At 57.8% G+C, this 20,157-nt stretch overlaps 1 protein-coding gene across 1 annotated transcript; it reads left to right on the top strand.

Annotated features, from left to right (window-relative positions):
• Nucleotides 1-14: 14 nt before the first annotated feature.
• POGLUT1 (protein O-glucosyltransferase 1) lies at nt 15-17,676 on the top strand. The gene is made up of 11 exons (XM_073617607.1): nt 15-184; nt 2,903-2,987; nt 3,078-3,221; nt 5,031-5,166; nt 5,258-5,379; nt 5,472-5,531; nt 6,984-7,083; nt 7,168-7,226; nt 9,206-9,373; nt 11,219-11,275; nt 17,013-17,676. Exons 1-11 carry the CDS (start codon nt 106-108, stop codon nt 17,167-17,169), a joined length of 1,167 nt encoding a protein of 388 aa, XP_073473708.1. The 5' UTR covers nt 15-105; the 3' UTR covers nt 17,170-17,676.
• The last annotated feature ends 2,481 nt before the right edge of the window (nt 17,677-20,157 follow it).

Raw genomic sequence — 20,157 nt, 5'->3', positions numbered from 1 at the left:
GACATCTCTGGCCGCCATCATGTTGGTGGGGTGGAGGTGGATCTATTTCCGGCTCCTGATCTCTGTTATGTGGAGATAGCCGAGCGGGCGGATCAGACCCGATCAATGGATGGCGGAGAGATGGCGCTGCTGTGTCTGCTCCTTCTGGGGGCTCTGAGCGCTCAGGGGGAGGGGCAGACGGGAGGTGAGTGCTGGGGGCAATAGAGGACTATGGGGGGTAATAGTGCACTATGGGGGAGGGGTAATACAGAACTATGGGGGGGGAGCGGGAGGTAGGCAGGATGTCTGTATTGGGGGGGGGGGGACCTCCATATTGGGGTAGGTAGGCGGTGATTTGGGGGGAGGTAGGCGGTGATTTGGGGGGAGGTAGGCGGGGTTTTGGGGGGAGGTAGGCGGTGATTTGGGGGGAGGTAGGCGGTGATTTGGGGGGAGGTAGGCGGTGATTTGGGGGGAGGTAGGCGGGGTTTTGGGGGGAGGTAGGCGGTGATTTGGGGGTAGGTAGGCGGTGATTTGGGGGGAGGTAGGCGGGGTTTTGGGGGGAGGTAGGCGGTGATTTGGGGGGAGGTAGGCGGGGTTTTGGGGGGAGGTAGGCGGTGATTTGGGGGGAGGTAGGCGGTGATTTGGGGGGAGGTAGGCGGGGTTTTGGGGGGAGGTAGGCGGTGATTTGGGGGGAGGTAGGCGGTGATTTGGGGGGAGGTAGGCGGGGTTTTGGGGGGAGGTAGGCGGTGATTTGGGGGGAGGTAGGCGGTGATTTGGGGGGAGGTAGGCGGTGATTTGGGGGGAGGTAGGCGGGGTTTTGGGGGGAGGTAGGCAGGGTTTTGGGGGGAGGTAGGCGGTGATTTGGGGGGAGGTAGGCGGGGTTTTGGGGGGAGGTAGGCGGTGATTTGGGGGGAGGTAGGCGGGGTTTTGGGGGTAGGTAGGCGGTGATTTGGGGGTAGGTAGGCGGGGTTTTGGGGGGAGGTAGGCGGTGATTTGGGGGGAGGTAGGCGGTGATTTGGGGGGAGGTAGGCGGGGTTTTGGGGGGAGGTAGGCGGTGATTTGGGGGGAGGTAGGCGGTGATTTGGGGGGAGGTAGGCGGGGTTTTGGGGGGAGGTAGGCGGTGATTTGGGGGGAGGTAGGCGGGGTTTTGGGGGGAGGTAGGCGGTGATTTGGGGGGAGGTAGGCGGGGTTTTGGGGGGAGGTAGGCGGTGATTTGGGGGGAGGTAGGCGGGGTTTTGGGGGGAGGTAGGCGGTGATTTGGGGGGAGGTAGGCGGGGTTTTGGGGGGAGGTAGGCGGTGATTTGGGGGGAGGTAGGCGGTGATTTGGGGGGAGGTAGGCGGGGTTTTGGGGGGAGGTAGGCGGTGATTTGGGGGGAGGTAGGCGGGGTTTTGGGGGGAGGTAGGCGGTGATTTGGGGGGAGGTAGGCGGGGTTTTGGGGGGAGGTAGGCGGGGTTTTGGGGGGAGGTAGGCGGGGTTTTGGGGGGAGGTAGGCGGTGATTTGGGGGGAGGTAGGCGGGGTTTTGGGGGGAGGTAGGCGGTGATTTGGGGGGAGGTAGGCGGTGATTTGGGGGGAGGTAGGCGGGGTTTTGGGGGGAGGTAGGCGGTGATTTGGGGGGAGGTAGGCGGGGTTTTGGGGGGAGGTAGGCGGTGATTTGGGGGGAGGTAGGCGGGGTTTTGGGGGGAGGTAGGCGGTGATTTGGGGGGAGGTAGGCGGGGTTTTGGGGGGAGGTAGGCGGTGATTTGGGGGGAGGTAGGCGGTGATTTGGGGGGAGGTAGGCGGGGTTTTGGGGGGAGGTAGGCGGTGATTTGGGGGGAGGTAGGCGGGGTTTTGGGGGGAGGTAGGCGGTGATTTAGGGGGAGGTAGGCGTGGTTTTGGGGGGAGGTAGGCGGGGTTTTGGGGGGAGGTAGGCGGTGATTTGTTGGGAGGTAGGCGGGGTTTTGGGGGGAGGTAGGCGGTGATTTGGGGGGAGGTAGGCGGGGTTTTGGGGGGAGGTAGGCGGTGATTTGGGGGGAGGTAGGCGGTGATTTGGGGGGAGGTAGGCGGTGATTTGGGGGGAGGTAGGCGGGGTTTTGGGGGAGGTAGGCGGTGATTTGGGGGGAGGTAGGCGGGGTTTTGGGGGGAGGTAGGCGGGGTTTTGGGGGGAGGTAGGCGGGGTTTTGGGGGGAGGTAGGCGGTGATTTGGGGGGAGGTAGGCGGTGATTTGGGGGAGGTAGGCGGTGATTTGGGGGGAGGTAGGCGGGGTTTTGGGGGGAGGTAGGCGGTGATTTGGGGGGAGGTAGGCGGTGATTTGGGGGGAGGTAGGCGGTGATTTGGGGGGAGGTAGGCGGGGTTTTGGGGGGAGGTAGGCGGTGATTTGGGGGGAGGTAGGCGGGGTTTTGGGGGGAGGTAGGCGGGGTTTTGGGGGGAGGTAGGCGGTGATTTGGGGGGAGGTAGGCGGTGATTTGGGGGGAGGTAGGCGGTGATTTGGGGGGAGGTAGGCGGGGTTTTGGGGGGAGGTAGGCGGTGATTTGGGGGGAGGTAGGCGGTGATTTGGGGGGAGGTAGGCGGTGATTTGGGGGGAGGTAGGCGGGGTTTTGGGGGGAGGTAGGCGGGGTTTTGGGGGGAGGTAGGCGGTGATTTGGGGTGTAGGTAGGTGGTGATTTGGGGTGTAGGTAGGTGGTGATTTGGGGTGTAGGTAGGCGGTGATTTGGGGTGTAGGTAGGCGGTGATTTGGGGTGTAGGTTGGCGGGGTTTTTGGGGGTAGGTTGGCGGGGTTTGGGGTGTAGGTAGGCGGTGATTTGGGGGGAGGTAGACGGTGATTTGGGGTGTAGGTAGGCGGTGATTTGGGGGGAGGTAGGTGGTGATTTAGGGGTAGGTAGGCGGGGTTTGGGGGTAAGTAGGCGGTGATGTCTGTATACAGTTGGACTATTTTCTCTCATTAGATCCTCGCTGGTTTCCTTATCTCCATCGTATCCAGAAGAGGGTGGAAAGCCACGCCCCTTGTCACAATGACACCTGTTATGAATGGTGAGTGTCCCCTCCCTCCATGACCCCACCCACCCCCTCCTGTACCGCCCACAAGTTGTATGTGACCCCGCCCCTCTCCTCCTCCTCCAGGGTCACACAGCAGGATTTGGCTCCGTTCCGCTCCGGAATATCTCGGGATGTGATGAAAAATCTTATCAGTCGTAAGTTGGGGACCCACTACCAGATCATCAACCACCGGCTGTACCGAGAGGAGGAGTGCATGTTCCCGGCACGGTGAGTCCCCATCCTAGGACAATGCCATTGTCACCCCGGGATTCAGAACTCTGCTGTGTGAGGGTATTGGGGGGTCACTTTGGACTGATAATACATGATGTGTAAAGCTGCTGAGGATGTCCACCATGTCTGGTACTGGAACCATCGGAGCATTGCCAACATCTCTTCTATGTCCATTCTATTCTGCTAAGGGCAGGTCTCCTCCTCCCCCCCATGTGTCCTCCATGTTTACCCACACAGATGTAGTCGGGTGTAGCTCCTCCTCCCATGTCTTATCCCATGTGTCCTCCATGTAGTCGGGTGTAGCTCCTCCTCCTCCCATGTCTTATCCCATGTGTCCTCCATGTAGTGGGTGGAGCTCCTCCATCTCCCATGTCTTATCCCATGTGTCTTCCATGTAGTAGGTGGAGCTCCTCCTCCCTCCCATGTCTTATCCCATGTGTCCTCCATGTAGTAGGTGGAGCTCCTCCTCCCTCCCATGTCTTATCCCATGTGTCCTCCATGTAGTAGGTGGAGCTCCTCCTCCCTCCCATGTCTTATCCCATGTGTCTTCCATGTAGTAGGTGGAGCTCCTCCTCCCTCCCATGTCTTATCCCATGTGTCCTCCATGTAGTGGGTGGAGCTACTCCTCTCGTGTCTTATCCCATGTGTTCTCTATGTAGTGGGTGGAGCTCCTCCATCTCCCATGTCTTATCCCATGTGTTCTCTATGTAGTGGGTGGAGCTCCTCCTTCTCCCATGTCTTATCCCATGTGTCCTCCATGTAGTGGGGTGTAGCTCCTCCTCTTCCCATGTCTTATCCCATGTGTCCTCCATGTAGTCGGATAGAGCTCCTCCTCTTCCCATGTCTTATCCCATGTGTCCTCCATGTAGTCGGATAGAGCTCCTCCGTCTCCCATGTCTTATCCCATGTGTCCTCCATGTAGTGAAGTGGAGCTCCTCCGTCTCTCATGTCTTATTCCATGTGTCCACCATGTTTTCTCACACAGTTGTAGCGGGGTGGAGCTCCTCCTCCTCCCATGTCTCATCCCATGTGTCCTCCATGTTTTACCACACAGATGTAGCGGGGTGGAGCGCCTCCTCCTCCCATGTCTCCTCCATGTTTTCCCACACAGATGTAGTGGGGTGGAGCTCCTCCTCTTGTGTCTTATTCCATGTGTCCTCCTTGTAGTGAGGTGGAGCTCCTCCTCCTCCTCCCATGTCTTATCCCATGTGTCCTCCATGTTTTACCACACAGATGTAGTGGGGTGGAGCGCCTCCTCCTCCTCCTCCCATGTCTTATTCCATGTGTCCTCCATGTTTTCCCACACAGATGTAGTGGGGTGGAGCGCCTCCTCCTCCTCCTCCCATGTCTTATCCCATGTGTCCTCCTCCATGTTTTCCCACACAGATGTAGTGGGGTGGAGCTCCTCCTCCCATGTCTTATCCCATATGTCCTCCATGTTTTCCCACACAGATGTAGTGGGGTGGAGCTCCTCCTCCCATGTCTTATCCCATGTGTCCTCCATGTTTTCCCACACAGATGTAGTGGGGTGGAGCTCCTCCTCGTTTTTCTCATGTCTTATCCCATGTGTCCTCCATGTTTTCCCACACAGATGTAGTGGGGTGGAGCTCCTCCTCGTTTTTCTCATGTCTTATCCCATGTGTCCTCCTCCATGTTTTCCCACACAGATGTAGTGGGGTGGAGCTCCTCCTCCCATGTCTTATCCCATGTGTCCTCCATGTTTTCCCACACAGATGTAGTGGGGTGGAGCTCCTCCTCGTTTTTCTCATGTCTTATCCCATGTGTCCTCCATGTTTTCCCACACAGATGTAGTGGGGTGGAGCACTTTTTCCTGGAGCTTCTGCCGGATCTCCCAGATATGGAGATGGTGATAAATGTGAGGGATTATCCTCAGGTTCCTCACTGGATGAAGCCGGTTATTCCTGTCTTCTCGTTTAGTAAGGTGAGGAGAGCTCTCTGACGTTCCTAGTCCAAGGTGGTGTGTTCCCGTGTGCAGTATGTATGTGACATTTCTTTTTTCCTTTCTCTGAAAGACATCAGATTACCGAGACATCATGTACCCCGCCTGGACGTTTTGGGAAGGTGGCCCTGCTGTGTGGCCCATCTACCCCACCGGACTGGGACGCTGGGACCTGATGAGGGAGGACCTAAAGCAGTGAGTGATGAGTGGGCTCTCCCGCAGTGCAGGACCGTGAGCGGGCTCTCCCAGAGCATTGTATTTCTCAAATTTTGTTCTTGTTTTTTTAGGTCAGCCAGGCGTTGGCCCTGGGAGAAGAAGATGTCCAAAGGATATTTCCGAGGCTCCAGGTAAGGTCTGGTGGCCGGAGCTCTGACGGTCGTCCATGTTCCTTCATGTCCATTGACAACACAGGAAGTTGTTCACCTTCGGGTTATACTGCCTCCTGTAGGAGACATGGACACTGGCAAACAAAAAGAAAAGACAGTCCCTATATAAGCCCCTCCTGCTCCCAGCATGCCTTATTTGTTTGCTGATGTTCTAGGAGGATGGACCTCTTTTTTTCAGGTAAATTACATTTTTTAATAGTGTTGTTGTTTCTTATTCTTTATTTTTACTTTACTGAAGTCTCTCTTCTACATTGTTGCTGGAGAAATTGTCTGATTGCAGCTGACATGGTTGTCCTGGCTTTTGGTTTTCCATATCCTTCTGCTTGCAACGAGCCATGTGGAACTTCGATCTTTTTCTGCTGCTCACCTACAGTGATTCTTTGTCCAGTCCTCCCGTAGGTGGCAGTATAACCCAACAGTATGAGACTTCCTGTGTCCAATCCTTCCATAGGTGGCAGTATAACCCAACAGTATGAGACTTCCTGTGTCCAAACCTTCCATAGGTGGCAGTATAAACCAACAGTATATGACTTCCTGTGTCCAAACCTTCCATAGGTGGCAGTATAACCCAACAGTATGAGACTTCCTGTGTCCAAACCTTCCATAGGTGGCAGTATAAACCAACAGTATATGACTTCCTGTGTCCAAACCTTCCATAGGTGGCAGTATAACCCAACAGTATGAGACTTCCTGTGTCCAAACCTTCCATAGGTGGCAGTATAAACCAACAGTATATGACTTCCTGTGTCCAATCCTTCCATAGGTGGCAGTATAACCCAACAGTATGAGACTTCCTGTGTCCAATCCTTCCATAGGTGGCAGTATAACCCAACAGTATGAGACTTCCTGTGTCCAAACCTTCCATAGGTGGCAGTATAACCCAACAGTATGAGACTTCCTGTGTCCAATCCTTCCATAGGTGGCAGTATAACCCAACAGTATGAGACTTCCTGTGTCCAAACCTTCCATAGGTGGCAGTATAACCCAACAGTATATGACTTCCTGTGTCCAATCCTTCCATAGGTGGCAGTATAACCCAACAGTATGAGACTTCCTGTGTCCAATCTTTCCATAGGTGGCAGTATAACCCAACAGTATGAGACTTCCTGTGTCCAAACCTTCCATAGGTGGCAGTATAACCCAACAGTATGAGACTTCCTGTGTCCAAACCTTCCATAGGTGGCAGTATAACCCAACAGTATATGACTTCCTGTGTCCAGTCCTTCCATAGGTGGCAGTATAACCCAACAGTATGAGACTTCCTGTGTCCTTGAATGGACTCCCATTTCCTGCCCAGACCTTACCAGGCAGATTAGGGGAAGTGAGGATGAAGGTTTTTTTTTTGTTTTTTTTTTGAGGAACCTTGGCTGTGACCTCAATGACATCCCTCCCTCCCTTCCTTCCATGACACAGGACCAGCCCTGAGCGGGACCCTCTGATTCTTCTATCCCGGGAAAACCCAGATCTGGTGGATGCCGAATACACCAAGAACCAGGCCTGGAGGTCGGAGAAGGTAAAGAGGAGGATTAGGAATGGGATGATCTCCCATGTTTTTTTTTTTCATATAATGTTCACCTTCCATCGTTCTTCTCATCAGGACACCCTGGGCAGACCGCCAGCCAAGGAGGTGCCATTAGTGGATCACTGTGCGTTTAAGTATGGCCGCCTTCTGTCTCTTCTACATACCTGCTCCATCTCTTTCCGTCTTCCCACCTTCCTTACGGTAACCAATCATTACTCACTGTCCTGTGCTCCCTGATCATGGGGCAGCTCTCAGTACCGGTTCTCTTTTCAGACTTGGCTCCGCCTCCTTAACTAATACCCCTCCCCGTCTCGCCTACTCCTCCTATTCTACAGCCTCGGCCCTAGACTGTCTCTATAGCAACCCCCTGCTTAGTGCCCCCCCCATCCAGCCCCTCATCTTACCTTCCTCATTTCTCCTGTTACCACCATCTACCTAAAGGTCCGCCCCTTCAGCATTACTTTTTACTTGGGGCCCCTCCCCCGTCTCCTTGTCACCTCTAACCACTCCTCCTCCGTATCATTGTCACCTCTGACCACGCCTTCCATATCTCATTGTCCTCTGCGACCACTCCCCCGTCTCCTTGTCATCTGTGACCTCTCCTCCTGTGGCCCATCTTTTCTTTTCACCTGTGGTTCCTCCCCTGTTTTCATATGTGGCCCCTCCCTTCTATTTCCCTTGTGGCCCCTCCTTTCCTTCTCACCTGTGGCCCCTCCCCTCTCTGTTTCACCTGTGGCCCCTCCCTCCTTTCTTTCCTTCTCACCTGTGGCCCCTCCCTTCCCTGTTTTTACCTGTGGCCCCTCCTTTCTTTCCATCTCACCTTTGGCCCCTCCCTTCTCTATTTCACTTGTGGCCCCTCCTTTCTTTCCATCTCACCTGTGGCCCCTCCCTTCTCTATTTCACTTGTGGCCCCTCCTTTCTTACCTTCTCACCTGTGGCCCCTCCCCTCTGTTTCACCTGTGGCCCCTCCCTCCTTTCTTTCCTTCTCACTTGTGGCCCCTCTCCCTCTGTTTCACTTCTGGCCCCTCCTTTCTTTCTCTCCTCACCTGTGGCCCCCTCCCTCCTTTCTTTCCTTCTCACCTGTGGCCCCTCCCCTCTCTGTTTCCCTTGTGGCCCCTCCTTCCTTTCTTTCCTTCTCACCTGTGGCCCCTCCCCTCTCTGTTTCCCTTGTGGCCCCTCCTTCCTTTCTTTCCTTCTCACCTGTGCCCCTCCCTTCTCTGTTTTTACCTGTGGCTCCTCCTTTCTTTCCTTCTCACCTGTGCCCCTCCCTCTCTGTTTCACCTGTGGCCCCTCCCTCCTTTCTTTCCTTCTCACCTGTGGCCCCTCCCCTCTCTGTTTCCCTTGTGGCCCCTCCTTCCTTTCTTTCCTTCTCACCTGTGGCCCCTCCCTTCCCTGTTTTTACCTGTGGCCCCTCCTTTCTCTCCTCACCTGTGGCCCCTCCCCTCTGTTTCACCTGTGGCCCCTCCCTCCTTTCTTTCCTTCTCACCTGTGGCCCCTCCCCTCTGTTTCACCTGTGGCACCTCCCTCCTTTCTTTCCTTCTCACCTGTGGCCCCTCCCTCCTTTCTTTCCTTCTCACCTGTGGCCCCTCCCCTCTGGTTCACCTGTGGCCCCTCCCTCCTTTCTTTCCTTCTCACCTGTGGCCCCTCCCTCCTTTCTTTCCTTCTCACCTGTGGCCCCTCCCTCCTTTCTTTCCTTCTCACCTGTGGCCCCTCCCTCCTTTCTTTCCTTCTCACCTGTGGCCCCTCCCTCCTTTCTTTCCTTCTCACCTGTGGCCCCTCCCTCCTTTCTTTCCTTCTCACCTGTGGCTCCTCCCTCCTTTCTTTCCTTCTCACCTGTGGCTCCTCCCTCCTTTCTTTCCTTCTCACCTGTGGCCCCTCCCTCCCTCCTTTCTTTCCTTCTCACCTGTGGCCCCTCCCTCCCTCCCTCCTTTCTTTCCTTCTCACCTGTGGCCCCTCCCTCCCTCCTTTCTTTCCTTCTCACCTGTGGCCCCTCCCTCCCTCCTTTCTTTCCTTCTCACCTGTGGCCCCTCCCTCCCTCCTTTCTTTCCTTCTCACCTGTGGCCCCTCCCCCTCTCTCTTGTACCTGTAATAAATGTCCTCTTTTTCCCGGCAGGTATTTATTTAATTTCCGCGGTGTGGCGGCCAGTTTCCGGTTGAAGCATCTCTTCCTGTGCGGCTCTCTGGTGTTCCATGTCGGGGACACGTGGCAGGAATTCTTCTACCATCGCCTGGAGCCGTGGGTGCACTACATTCCCGTCAGCCAGGAGCTGACCGAGCTCAGGTGGGGAGGAGCTATGAGGCCTGTCCAATCAGATACAGACTTAGGAGGGTGAATCGCCCCCCATATCCCCCTCCCAGCATAAGTGACACCCTCCCCCTCCTAACACATGACTCTTCCCTCATCCAAGGTCAAAGACCCTCGTACTTCTCCCCCCCCCCCCTCTTCTCTCCCGCACTCTCTGTATTTCTCTGCTCTCCTCTCCTCCACTCACGGCCTCTCTTGTTCCTCATTTCTCTCCTCTCCTCCACTCACGGCCTCTCTTGTTCCTCATTTCTCTCCTCTCCTCCACTCACGGCCTCTCTTGTTCCTCATTTCTCTGCTCTCTCCTCTCCTCCACTCACGGCCTCTCTTGTTCCTCATTTCTCTGCTCTCTCCTCCACTCACGGCCTCTCTTGTTCCTCATTTCTCTGCTCTCTCCTCTCCTCCACTCACAGCCTCTCTTATTCCTCATTTCTCTCCTCTCCTCCACTCACGTCCTCTCTTGTTCCTCATTTCTCTGCTCTCTCCTCTCCTCCACTCACGGCCTCTCTTGTTCCTCATTTCTCTGCTCTCTCCTCCACTCACGGCCTCTCTTGTTCCTCATTTCTCTCCTCTCCTCCACTCACGGCCTCTCTTGTTCCTCATTTCTCTGCTCTCTCCTCTCCTCCACTCGCTGCCTCTCTTGTTCCTCATTTCTCTCCTCTCCACTCACGGCCTCTCTTGTTCCTCATTTCTCTGCTCTCTCCTCCACTCACGGCCTCTCTTGTTCCTCATTTCTCTGCTCTCTCCTCTCCTCTCCTCCACTCACAGCCTCTCTTGTTCCTCATTTCTCTCCTCTCCTCCACTCACGTCCTCTCTTGTTCCTCATTTCTCTGCTCTCTCCTCTCCTCCACTCACGGCCTCTCTTGTTCCTCATTTCTCTGCTCTCTCCTCCACTCACGGCCTCTCTTGTTCCTCATTTCTCTGCTCTCTCCTCTCCTCCACTCACAGCCTCTCTTGTTCCTCATTTCTCTCCTCTCCTCCACTCACGTCCTCTCTTGTTCCTCATTTCTCTGCTCTCTCCTCTCCTCCACTCACGGCCTCTCTTGTTCCTCATTTCTCTCCTCTCCTCCACTCACAGCCTCTCTTGTTCCTCATTTCTCTCCTCTCCTCCACTCACGTCCTCTCTTGTTCTTCATTTCTCTGCTCTCTCCTCTCCTCCACTCACGGCCTCTCTTGTTCCTCATTTCTCTCCTCTCTCCTCTCCTCTCCTCTCCTCCACTCACGACCTCTCTTGTTCCTCATTTCTCTCCTCTCCTCCACTCACGGCCTCTCTTGTTCCTCATTTCTCTCCTCTCTCCTCTCCTCTCCTCCACTCACGGCCTCTCTTGTTCCTCATTTCTCTCCTCTCCTCCACTCACGGCCTCTCTTGTTCCTCATTTCTCTGCTCTCTCCTCCACTCACGGCCTCTCTTGTTCCTCATTTCTCTGCTCTCTCCTCTCCTCCACTCACGGCCTCTCTTGTTCCTCATTTCTCTGCTCTCTCCTCTCCTCCACTCACGGCCTCTCTTGTTCCTCATTTCTCTGCTCTCTCCTCCACTCACGGCCTCTCTTGTTCCTCATTTCTCTGCTCTCTCCTCTCCTCCACTCACGGCCTCTCTTGTTCCTCATTTCTCTGCTCTCTCCTCTCCTCCACTCACGGCCTCTCTTGTTCCTCATTTCTCTCCTCTCCTCCACTCACGGCCTCTCTTGTTCCTCATTTCTCTGCTCTCTCCTCCACTCACGGCCTCTCTTGTTCCTAATTTCTCTCCTCTCCTCCACTCACGGCCTCTCTTGTTCCTCATTTCTCTGCTCTCTCCTCCACTCACGGCCTCTCTTGTTCCTCCAGGGAGTTGCTGCAGTTTGTGAAGGACAATGATGATGAAGCGAAGAAGATTGCAGAAAGGTACATCTCTCATTCCTGACCTCTGCCCCGTATTTCATTCAGAATTTGTGTTGCCTGTGGAAGGACATTGATGTTCCTGGAGCTCTGCCTGTATCTGATCAGTTCATATACCAGAGAGGCCCCAGTCCTTCCTGAGGGGTGGTGGGTGGGTCACCTCACTGGGTGACTCCTGGTACCTGAACCAGTGATATGAGAAGGGGCCCGTCCTTTACAGGGTCCCAAAGGGGCAATGAGGAGTGTCAGCTCACTGGGTGACTCCTGAGCTCTGCCCATATCTGAGGTCACTGAGGAGCAGTGGGGGACCTTGTCCTCTCTGGGGTCACTGAGGAGCAGTGGGGGACCTTGTCCTCTCTGGGGTCACTGAGGAGCAGTGGGGGACCTTGTCCTCTCTGGGGTCACTGAGGAGCAGTGGGGGACCTTGTCCTCTCTGGGGTCACTGAGGAGCAGTGGGGGACCTTGTCCTCTCTGGGGTCACTGAGGAGCAGTGGGGTGGCATTGTCCTCTCTGGGGTCACTGAGGAGCAGTGGGGGACCTTGTCCTCTCTGGGGTCACTGAGGAGCAGTGGTGGACCTTGTCCTCTCTGGGGTCACTGAGGAGCAGTGGGGGACCTTGTCCTCTCTGGGGTCACTGAGGAGCAGTGGGGGACCTTGTCCTCTCTGGGGTCACTGAGGAGCAGTGGGGGACCTTGTCCTCTCTGGGGTCACTGAGGAGCAGTGGGGGACCTTGTCCTCTCTGGGGTCACTGAGGAGCAGTGGGGGACCTTGTCCTCTCTGGGGTCACTGAGGAGCAGTGGGGTGGCATTGTCCTCTCTGGGGTCACTGAGGAGCAGTGGGGGACCTTGTCCTCTCTGGGGTCACTGAGGAGCAGTGGTGGACCTTGTCCTCTCTGGGGTCACTGAGGAGCAGTGGGGGACCTTGTCCTCTCTGGGGTCACTGAGGAGCAGTGGGGGACCTTGTCCTCTCTGGGGTCACTGAGGAGCAGTGGGGGACCTTGTCCTCTCTGGGGTCACTGAGGAGCAGTGGGGGACCTTGTCCTCTCTGGGGTCACTGAGGAGCAGTGGGGGACCTTGTCCTCTCTGGGGTCACTGAGGAGCAGTGGGGGACCTTGTCCTCTCTGGGGTCACTGAGGAGCAGTGGGGGACCTTGTCCTCTCTGGGGTCACTGAGGAGCAGTGGGGGACCTTGTCCTCTCTGGGGTCACTGAGGAGCAGTGGGGGACCTTGTCCTCTCTGGGGTCACTGAGGAGCAGTGGGGGACCTTGTCCTCTCTGGGGTCACTGAGGAGCAGTGGGGGACCTTGTCCTCTCTGGGGTCACTGAGGAGCAGTGGGGGACCTTGTCCTCTCTGGGGTCACTGAGGAGCAGTGGGGGACCTTGTCCTCTCTGGGGTCACTGAGGAGCAGTGGGGGACCTTGTCCTCTCTGGGGTCACTGAGGAGCAGTGGGGGACCTTGTCCTCTCTGGGGTCACTGAGGAGCAGTGGGGGACCTTGTCCTCTCTGGGGTCACTGAGGAGCAGTGGGGGACCTTGTCCTCTCTGGGGTCACTGAGGAGCAGTGGGGGACCTTGTCCTCTCTGGGGTCACTGAGGAGCAGTGGGGGACCTTGTCCTCTCTGGGGTCACTGAGGAGCAGTGGGGGACCTTGTCCTCTCTGGGGTCACTGAGGAGCAGTGGGGGACCTTGTCCTCTCTGGGGTCACTGAGGAGCAGTGGGGGACCTTGTCCTCTCTGAGGTCACTGAGGAGCAGTGGGGGACCTTGTCCTCTCTGGGGTCACTGAGGAGCAGTGGGGGACCTTGTCCTCTCTGGGGTCACTGAGGAGCAGTGGGGGACCTTGTCCTCTCTGGGGTCACTGAGGAGCAGTGGGGGACCTTGTCCTCTCTGGGGTCACTGAGGAGCAGTGGGTGGCCTTGTCCTCTCTGGGGTCACTGAGGAGCAGTGGGGGACCTTGTCCTCTCTGGGGTCACTGAGGAGCAGTGGGGGACCTTGTCCTCTCTGGGGTCACTGAGGAGCAGTGGGGGACCTTGTCCTCTCTGGGGTCACTGAGGAGCAGTGGGGGACTTTGTCCTCTCTGGGGTCACTGAGGAGCAGTGGGGGACCTTGTCCTCTCTGGGGTCACTGAGGAGCAGTGGGGGACCTTGTCCTCTCTGGGGTCACTGAGGAGCAGTGGGGGACCTTGTCCTCTCTGGGGTCACTGAGGAGCAGTGGGGGACCTTGTCCTCTCTGGGGTCACTGAGGAGCAGTGGGGGACCTTGTCCTCTCTGGGGTCACTGAGGAGCAGTGGGGGACCTTGTCCTCTCTGGGGTCACTGAGGAGCAGTGGGGGACCTTGTCCTCTCTGGGGTCACTGAGGAGCAGTGGGTGGCCTTGTCCTCTCTGGGGTCACTGAGGAGCAGTGGGCGACTTTGTCCTCTCTGGGGTCACTAAGGAGCAGTTTGTGGCCTTGTCCTTCCTGGGCCCCCTGAGGAGCAGTGGGGGACCTTGTCCTCTCTGGGGTCACTGAGGAGCAGTGGGTGGTCTTGTCCTCTCTGGGGTCACTGAGGAGCAGTGGGGGACCTTGTCCTCTCTGGGGTCACTGAGGAGCAGTGGGTGGCCTTGTCCTTCCTGGGCCCCCTGAGGAGCAGTGGGGGACCTTGACCTCTCTGGGGTCACTGAGGAGCAGTGGGGGACCTTGACCTCTCTGGGGTCACTGAGGAGCAGTGGGGGACCTTGTCCTCTCTGGGGTCACTGAGGAGCAGTGGGGGACCTTGTCCTCTCTGGGGTCACTGAGGAGCAGTGGGGTGGCATTGTCCTCTCTGGGGTCACTGAGGAGCAGTGGGGGACCTTGTCCTCTCTGGGGTCACTGAGGAGCAGTGGTGGACCTTGTCCTCTCTGGGGTCACTGAGGAGCAGTGGGGGACCTTGTCCTCTCTGGGGTCACTGAGGAGCAGTGGGGGACCTTGTCCTCTCTGGGGTCACTGAGGAGCAGTGGGGGACCTTGTCCTCTCTGGGGTCACTGAGGAGCAGTGGGGGACCTTGTCCTCTCTGGGGTCACTGAGGAGCAGTGGGGGACCTTGTCCTCTCTGGGGTCACTGAGGAGCAGTGGGGGACCTTGTCCTCTCTGGGGTCACTGAGGAGCAGTGGGGGACCTTGTCCTCTCTGGGGTCACTGAGGAGCAGTGGGGGACCTTGTCCTCTCTGGGGTCACTGAGGAGCAGTGGGGGACCTTGTCCTCTCTGGGGTCACTGAGGAGCAGTGGGGGACCTTGTCCTCTCTGGGGTCACTGAGGAGCAGTGGGGGACCTTGTCCTCTCTGGGGTCACTGAGGAGCAGTGGGGGACCTTGTCCTCTCTGGGGTCACTGAGGAGCAGTGGGGGACCTTGTCCTCTCTGGGGTCACTGAGGAGCAGTGGGGGACCTTGTCCTCTCTGGGTTCACTGAGGAGCAGTGGGGGACCTTGTCCTCTCTGGGGTCACTGAGGAGCAGTGGGTGGTCTTGTCCTCTCTGGGGTCACTGAGAAGCAGCGGGTGGTCTTGTCCTCTCTGGGGTCACTGAGGAGCAGTGGGGGACCTTGTCCTCTTTGGGGTCACTGAGGAGCAGTGGGGTGGCATTGTCCTCTCTGGGGTCACTGAGGAGCAGCGGGGGGACTTTGTCCTCTCTGGGGTCACTGAGGAGCAGCGGGGGGACTTTGTCCTCTCTGGGGTCACTGAGGAGCAGCGGGGGACCTTGTCCTCTCTGGGGTCACTGAGGAGCAGCGGGGGACCTTGTCCTCTCTGGGGTCACTGAGGAGCAGCGGGGGACCTTGTCCTCTCTGGGGTCACTGAGGAGCAGCGGGGGACCTTGTCCTCTCTGGGGTCACTGAGGAGCAGCGGGGGACCTTGTCCTCTCTGGGGTCACTGAGGAGCAGCGGGGGACCTTGTCCTCTCTGGGGTCACTGAGGAGCAGCGGGGGACCTTGTCCTCTCTGGGGTCACTGAGGAGCAGTGGGGGACCTTGTCCTCTCTGGGGTCACTGAGGAGCAGTGGGGGACCTTGTCCTCTCTGGGGTCACTGAGGAGCAGTGGGGGACCTTGTCCTCTCTGGGGTCACTGAGGAGCAGTGGGGGACCTTGTCCTCTCTGGGGTCACTGAGGAGCAGTGGGGGACCTTGTCCTCTCTGGGGTCACTGAGGAGCAGTGGGGGACCTTGTCCTCTCTGGGGTCACTGAGGAGCAGTGGGGGACCTTGTCCTCTCTGGGGTCACTGAGGAGCAGTGGGGGACCTTGTCCTCTCTGGGGTCACTGAGGAGCAGTGGGGGACCTTGTCCTCTCTGGGGTCACTGAGGAGCAGTGGGGGACCTTGTCCTCTCTGGGGTCACTGAGGAGCAGTGGGTGGTCTTGTCCTCTCTGGGGTCACTGAGAAGCAGCGGGTGGTCTTGTCCTCTCTGGGGTCACTGAGGAGCAGTGGGGGACCTTGTCCTCTTTGGGGTCACTGAGGAGCAGTGGGGTGGCATTGTCCTCTCTGGGGTCACTGAGGAGCAGCGGGGGGACTTTGTCCTCTCTGGGGTCACTGAGGAGCAGCGGGGGGACTTTGTCCTCTCTGGGGTCACTGAGGAGCAGCGGGGGGACTTTGTCCTCTCTGGGGTCACTGAGGAGCAGTGGGGGACCTTGTCCTCTCTGGGGTCACTGAGGAGCAGCGGGGGACCTTGTCCTCTCTGGGGTCACTGAGGAGCAGCGGGGGACCTTGTCCTCTCTGGGGTCACTGAGGAGCAGCGGGGGACCTTGTCCTCTCTGGGGTCACTGAGGAGCAGCGGGGGACCTTGTCCTCTCTGGGGTCACTGAGGAGCAGCGGGGGACCTTGTCCTCTCTGGGGTCACTGAGGAGCAGCGGGGGACCTTGTCCTCTCTGGGGTCACTGAGGAGCAGTGGGGGGACCTTGTCCTCTCTGGGGTCACTGAGGAGCAGTGGGGGACCTTGTCCTCTCTGGGGTCACTGAGGAGCAGTGGGGGACCTTGTCCTCTCTGGGGTCACTGAGGAGCAGTGGGGGACCTTGTCCTCTCTGGGGTCACTGAGGAGCAGTGGGGGACCTTGTCCTCTCTGGGGTCACTGAGGAGCAGTGGGTGGCCTTGTCCTCCCTGGAGTCTCTGAGGAGCAGCGGGGGACCTTGTCCTCTCTGGGGTCACTGAGGAGCAGCGGGTGGCCTTGTCCTCTCTGGGGTCACTGAGGAGCAGTGGGGGACCTTGTCCTCTCTGGGGTCACTGAGGAGCAGTGGGGGACCTTGTCCTCTCTGGGGTCACTGAGGAGCAGTGGGGGACCTTGTCCTCTCTGGGGTCACTGAGGAGCAGTGGGTGGCCTTGTCCTCCCTGGAGTCTCTGAGGAGCAGTGGGGGACCTTGTCCTCTCTGGGGTCACTGAGGAGCAGCGGGTGGCCTTGTCCTCTCTGGGGTCACTGAGGAGCAGTGGGGGACCTTGTCCTCTCTGGGGTCACTGAGGAGCAGTGGGGGACCTTGTCCTCTCTGGGGTCACTGAGGAGCAGTGGGGGACCTTGTCCTCCCTGGGGTCTCTTAGGGACAGTGGGTGGCCTTGTTATTCCTGGGCCCCCTGAGGAGCAGTGGGTGGCCTTGTCCTCCCTGGGGTCTCTGAGGGGACAGTAGGCAATCAGTCCTCTGGGTGGCTCCTGAGCTCTGATCAGATGTACTAGGAGATCCAGTTAATCCTCTGGCTCTTCATTGGGTGGGGTCAGTAGCTTGCACCCCCATCCTCCGCTTTCCTCACTATTTAACCCTCTTGTGTCTGCAGGGGTGAGCAGTTCATCGCTGAGCACCTGCGGATGGAGGACGTCGCCCGGTACTGGCGCTCTCTCCTCACACAGTACTCCCAGCTTCTCACATACAAGGTCCGCCGGCGGAAGGACTACCGGGAGGTAACCAGGAATCCCGACCACCAGGAACTCTAACCTTTCATCCCTGGAATCAGATGGACAGACTCCACCCCAACATGTTGCGTCCCCCACATCCGATCCCAAGATATGAGAAGAACCAAGCCCGGCTGGAGAATGAAATCACTTCTACATCTACCGGAGCGGAGTACAGAGATATACAGAGGAAGGGGGTCTCCCCTCGTGTGCTGGACTCTGGAAATGATTGGATGAGCTGCAAGTTCTTCCTATTGGCTCTGTGCCAATCCTGCCCATAGAACCTCTTCAGAACCTCACTTCCTCAACAAAGCCTGTAGGTGGGGCTATACTACATCAGAACTCTGACACCAGGAGGAGCTAGTGTACAGCATATATATGTCATATTAGATCTCTGCCACTAGAGGGGGCTGATGTATATCATATACATGCTACATCATAACTTGGACACTAGAGGGCGCTGGTGTACATCATGCTTATGCTAGGGGGCGCTCACCCACACATCAATCTCCCAGTCCTGTTTTTGTACAATAAATGTTTTCTAAGATATTTCTGGCATCCATTGTGTGTAATGATTATGATGCGAGCAGGACCTGGTTCTCGCCTATAGGGGGCGCCCTGCTCACACTGAGCTCCACCCTCCAGTAGCAGGACCTGGTTCTCGCCTATAGGGGGCGCCCTGCTCACACTGAGCTCCACCCTCCAGTAGCAGGACCTGGTTCTCTCCTATAGGGGGCGCCCTGCTCACACTGAGCTCCCACCCTCCAGTAGCAGGACCTGGTTCTCTCCTATAGGGGGCGCCCTGCTCACACTGAGCTCCCACCCTCCAGTAGCAGGACCTGGTTCTCTCCTATAGGGGGTGCCCTGCTCACACTGAGCTCCCACCCTCCAGTAGCAGGACCTGGTTCTCTCCTATAGGGGGCGCCCTGCTCACACTGAGCTCCCACCCTCCAGTACCAGGACCTGGTTCTCTCCTATAGGGGGCGCCCTGCTCACACTGAGCTCCACCCTCCAGTAGAAGTTCTCTTCTATAGGGGGCGTCCTGCTCACACCCTTCAGTAGCAGGGCCTGGTTCTCTCCTATAGGGGGCGCCCTGCTCACACCCTCCAGTAGCAGGGCCTGGTTCTCTCCTATAGGGGGCGCCCTATAGGGAGCAACCTGCTCACACTGAGCTCCCACCCTCCAGTAGCAGGACCTGTTTTTTTCCCATAGGGGGCGCCCTGCTCACACTGAGCTCCACCCTCCAGTAGCAGGACCTGGTTCTCTCCTATAGGGGGCGCCCTGCTCACACTGAGCTCCCACCCTCCAGTAGCAGGACCTGGTTCTCTCCTATAGGGGGCTCCCTGCTCACACTGAGCTCCACCCTCCAGTAGCAGGACCTGGTTCTCTCCTATAGGGGGCGCCCTGCTCACACTGAGCTCCCACCCTCCAGTACCAGGACCTGGTTCTCTCCTATAGGGGGCGCCCTGCTCACACTGAGCTCCCACCCTCCAGTAGCAGGACCTGGTTCTCTCCTATAGGGGGCGCCCTGCTCACACTGAGCTCCCACCCTCCAGTACCAGGACCTGGTTCTCTCCTATAGGGGGCGCCCTGCTCACACTGAGCTCCACCCCCAGTAGCAGGACCTGGTTCTCTCCTATAGGGGGCGCCCTGCTCACACTGAGCTCCACCCTCCAGTAGAAGTTCTCTTCTATAGGGGGCGTCCTGCTCACACCCTTCAGTAGCAGGGCCTGGTTCTCTCCTATAGGGGGCGCCCTGCTCACACCCTCCAGTAGCAGGGCCTGGTTCTCTCCTATAGGGGGCGCCCTATAGGGAGCAACCTGCTCACACTGAGCTCCCACCCTCCAGTAGCAGGACCTGTTTTTTTCCCATAGGGGGCGCCCTGCTCACACTGAGCTCCACCCTCCAGTAGCAGGACCTGGTTCTCTCCTATAGGGGGCGCCCTGCTCACACTGAGCTCCCACCCTCCAGTAGCAGGACCTGGTTCTCTCCTATAGGGGGCGCCCTGCTCACACTGAGCTCCCACCCTCCAGTAGCAGGACCTGGTTCTTTCCTATAGGGGGCGCCCTGCTCACACTGAGCTCCACGCTCCAGTAGCAGGACCTGGTTCTCTCCTATAGGGGGCACCCTGCTCACACTGAGCTCCACCCTCCAGTAGCAGAACATGGTTCTCTCCTATAGGGGGCGCCCTGCTCACACTGAGCTCCACCCTCCAGTAGCAGGACCTGTTTTTTTCCCATAGGGGGCGCCCTGCTCACACTGAGCTCCCACCCTCCAGTGGCAGGACCTGGTTCTCTCCTATAGGGGGCTCCCTGCTCACACTGAGCTCCACCCTCCAGTAGCAGGACCTGGGTCTCTCCTATAGGGGGCTCCCTGCTCACACTGAGCTCCCAACCTCCAGTGGCAGGACTTGGTTCTCTCCTATAGGGGGTGCCCTGCTCACACTCAGCTTCACCCTCCAGTAGCAGAAACTAGTTCTCTCCTATAGGGGGCGCCCTGCTCACACTGAGCTCCACCCTCCAGTAGCAGGACCTGGTTCTCTCCTATAGGGGGCTCCCTGCTCACGCTGAGCTCCACCCTCCAGTAGCAGGACCTGGTTCTCTCCTATAGGGGGCTCCCTGCTCACACTGAGCTCCACCCTCCAATAGAAGAACCTGGTTCTCTCCTATAGGGGGCGCCCTGCTCACACTCAGCTTCACCCTCCAGTAGCAGAAACTAGTTCTCTCCTATAGGGGGCTCCCTGCTCACACTGAGCTCCACCCTCCAGTAGCAGGACCTGGTTCTCTCCTATAGGGGGCTCCCTGCTCACACTGAGCTCCACCCTCCAGTAGCAGGACCTGGTTCTCTCCTATAGGGGGCTCCCTGCTCACACTGAGCTCCACCCTCCAATAGAAGAACCTGGTTCTCTCCTATAGGGGGCGCCCTGCTCACACTGAGCTCCACCCTCCAATAGAAGAACCTGGTTCTCTCCTATAGGGGGCGCCCTGCTCACACTGAGCTCCCACCCTCCAGTAGAAGAACCTGGTTCTC

This window comes from Aquarana catesbeiana, linkage group LG02, assembly GCF_042186555.1.
Source record: "Aquarana catesbeiana isolate 2022-GZ linkage group LG02, ASM4218655v1, whole genome shotgun sequence".
Lineage (NCBI taxonomy): Eukaryota > Metazoa > Chordata > Amphibia > Anura > Ranidae > Aquarana > Aquarana catesbeiana.
This window is presented reverse-complemented; position numbering and strand designations above follow the sequence as displayed.

Coding starts and splice junctions, on each gene's coding strand:
- POGLUT1 (XM_073617607.1), top strand. CDS start 106: ATGGATGGCGGAGAGATGGCGCTGCTGTGTCTGCTCCTTCTGGGGGCT. Junction 185..2,902: donor GGGGGAGGGGCAGACGGGAG/GTGAGTGCTGGG, acceptor TTCTCTCATTAG/ATCCTCGCTGGTTTCCTTAT. Junction 7,227..9,205: donor GTGGATCACTGTGCGTTTAA/GTATGGCCGCCT, acceptor TTTTCCCGGCAG/GTATTTATTTAATTTCCGCG.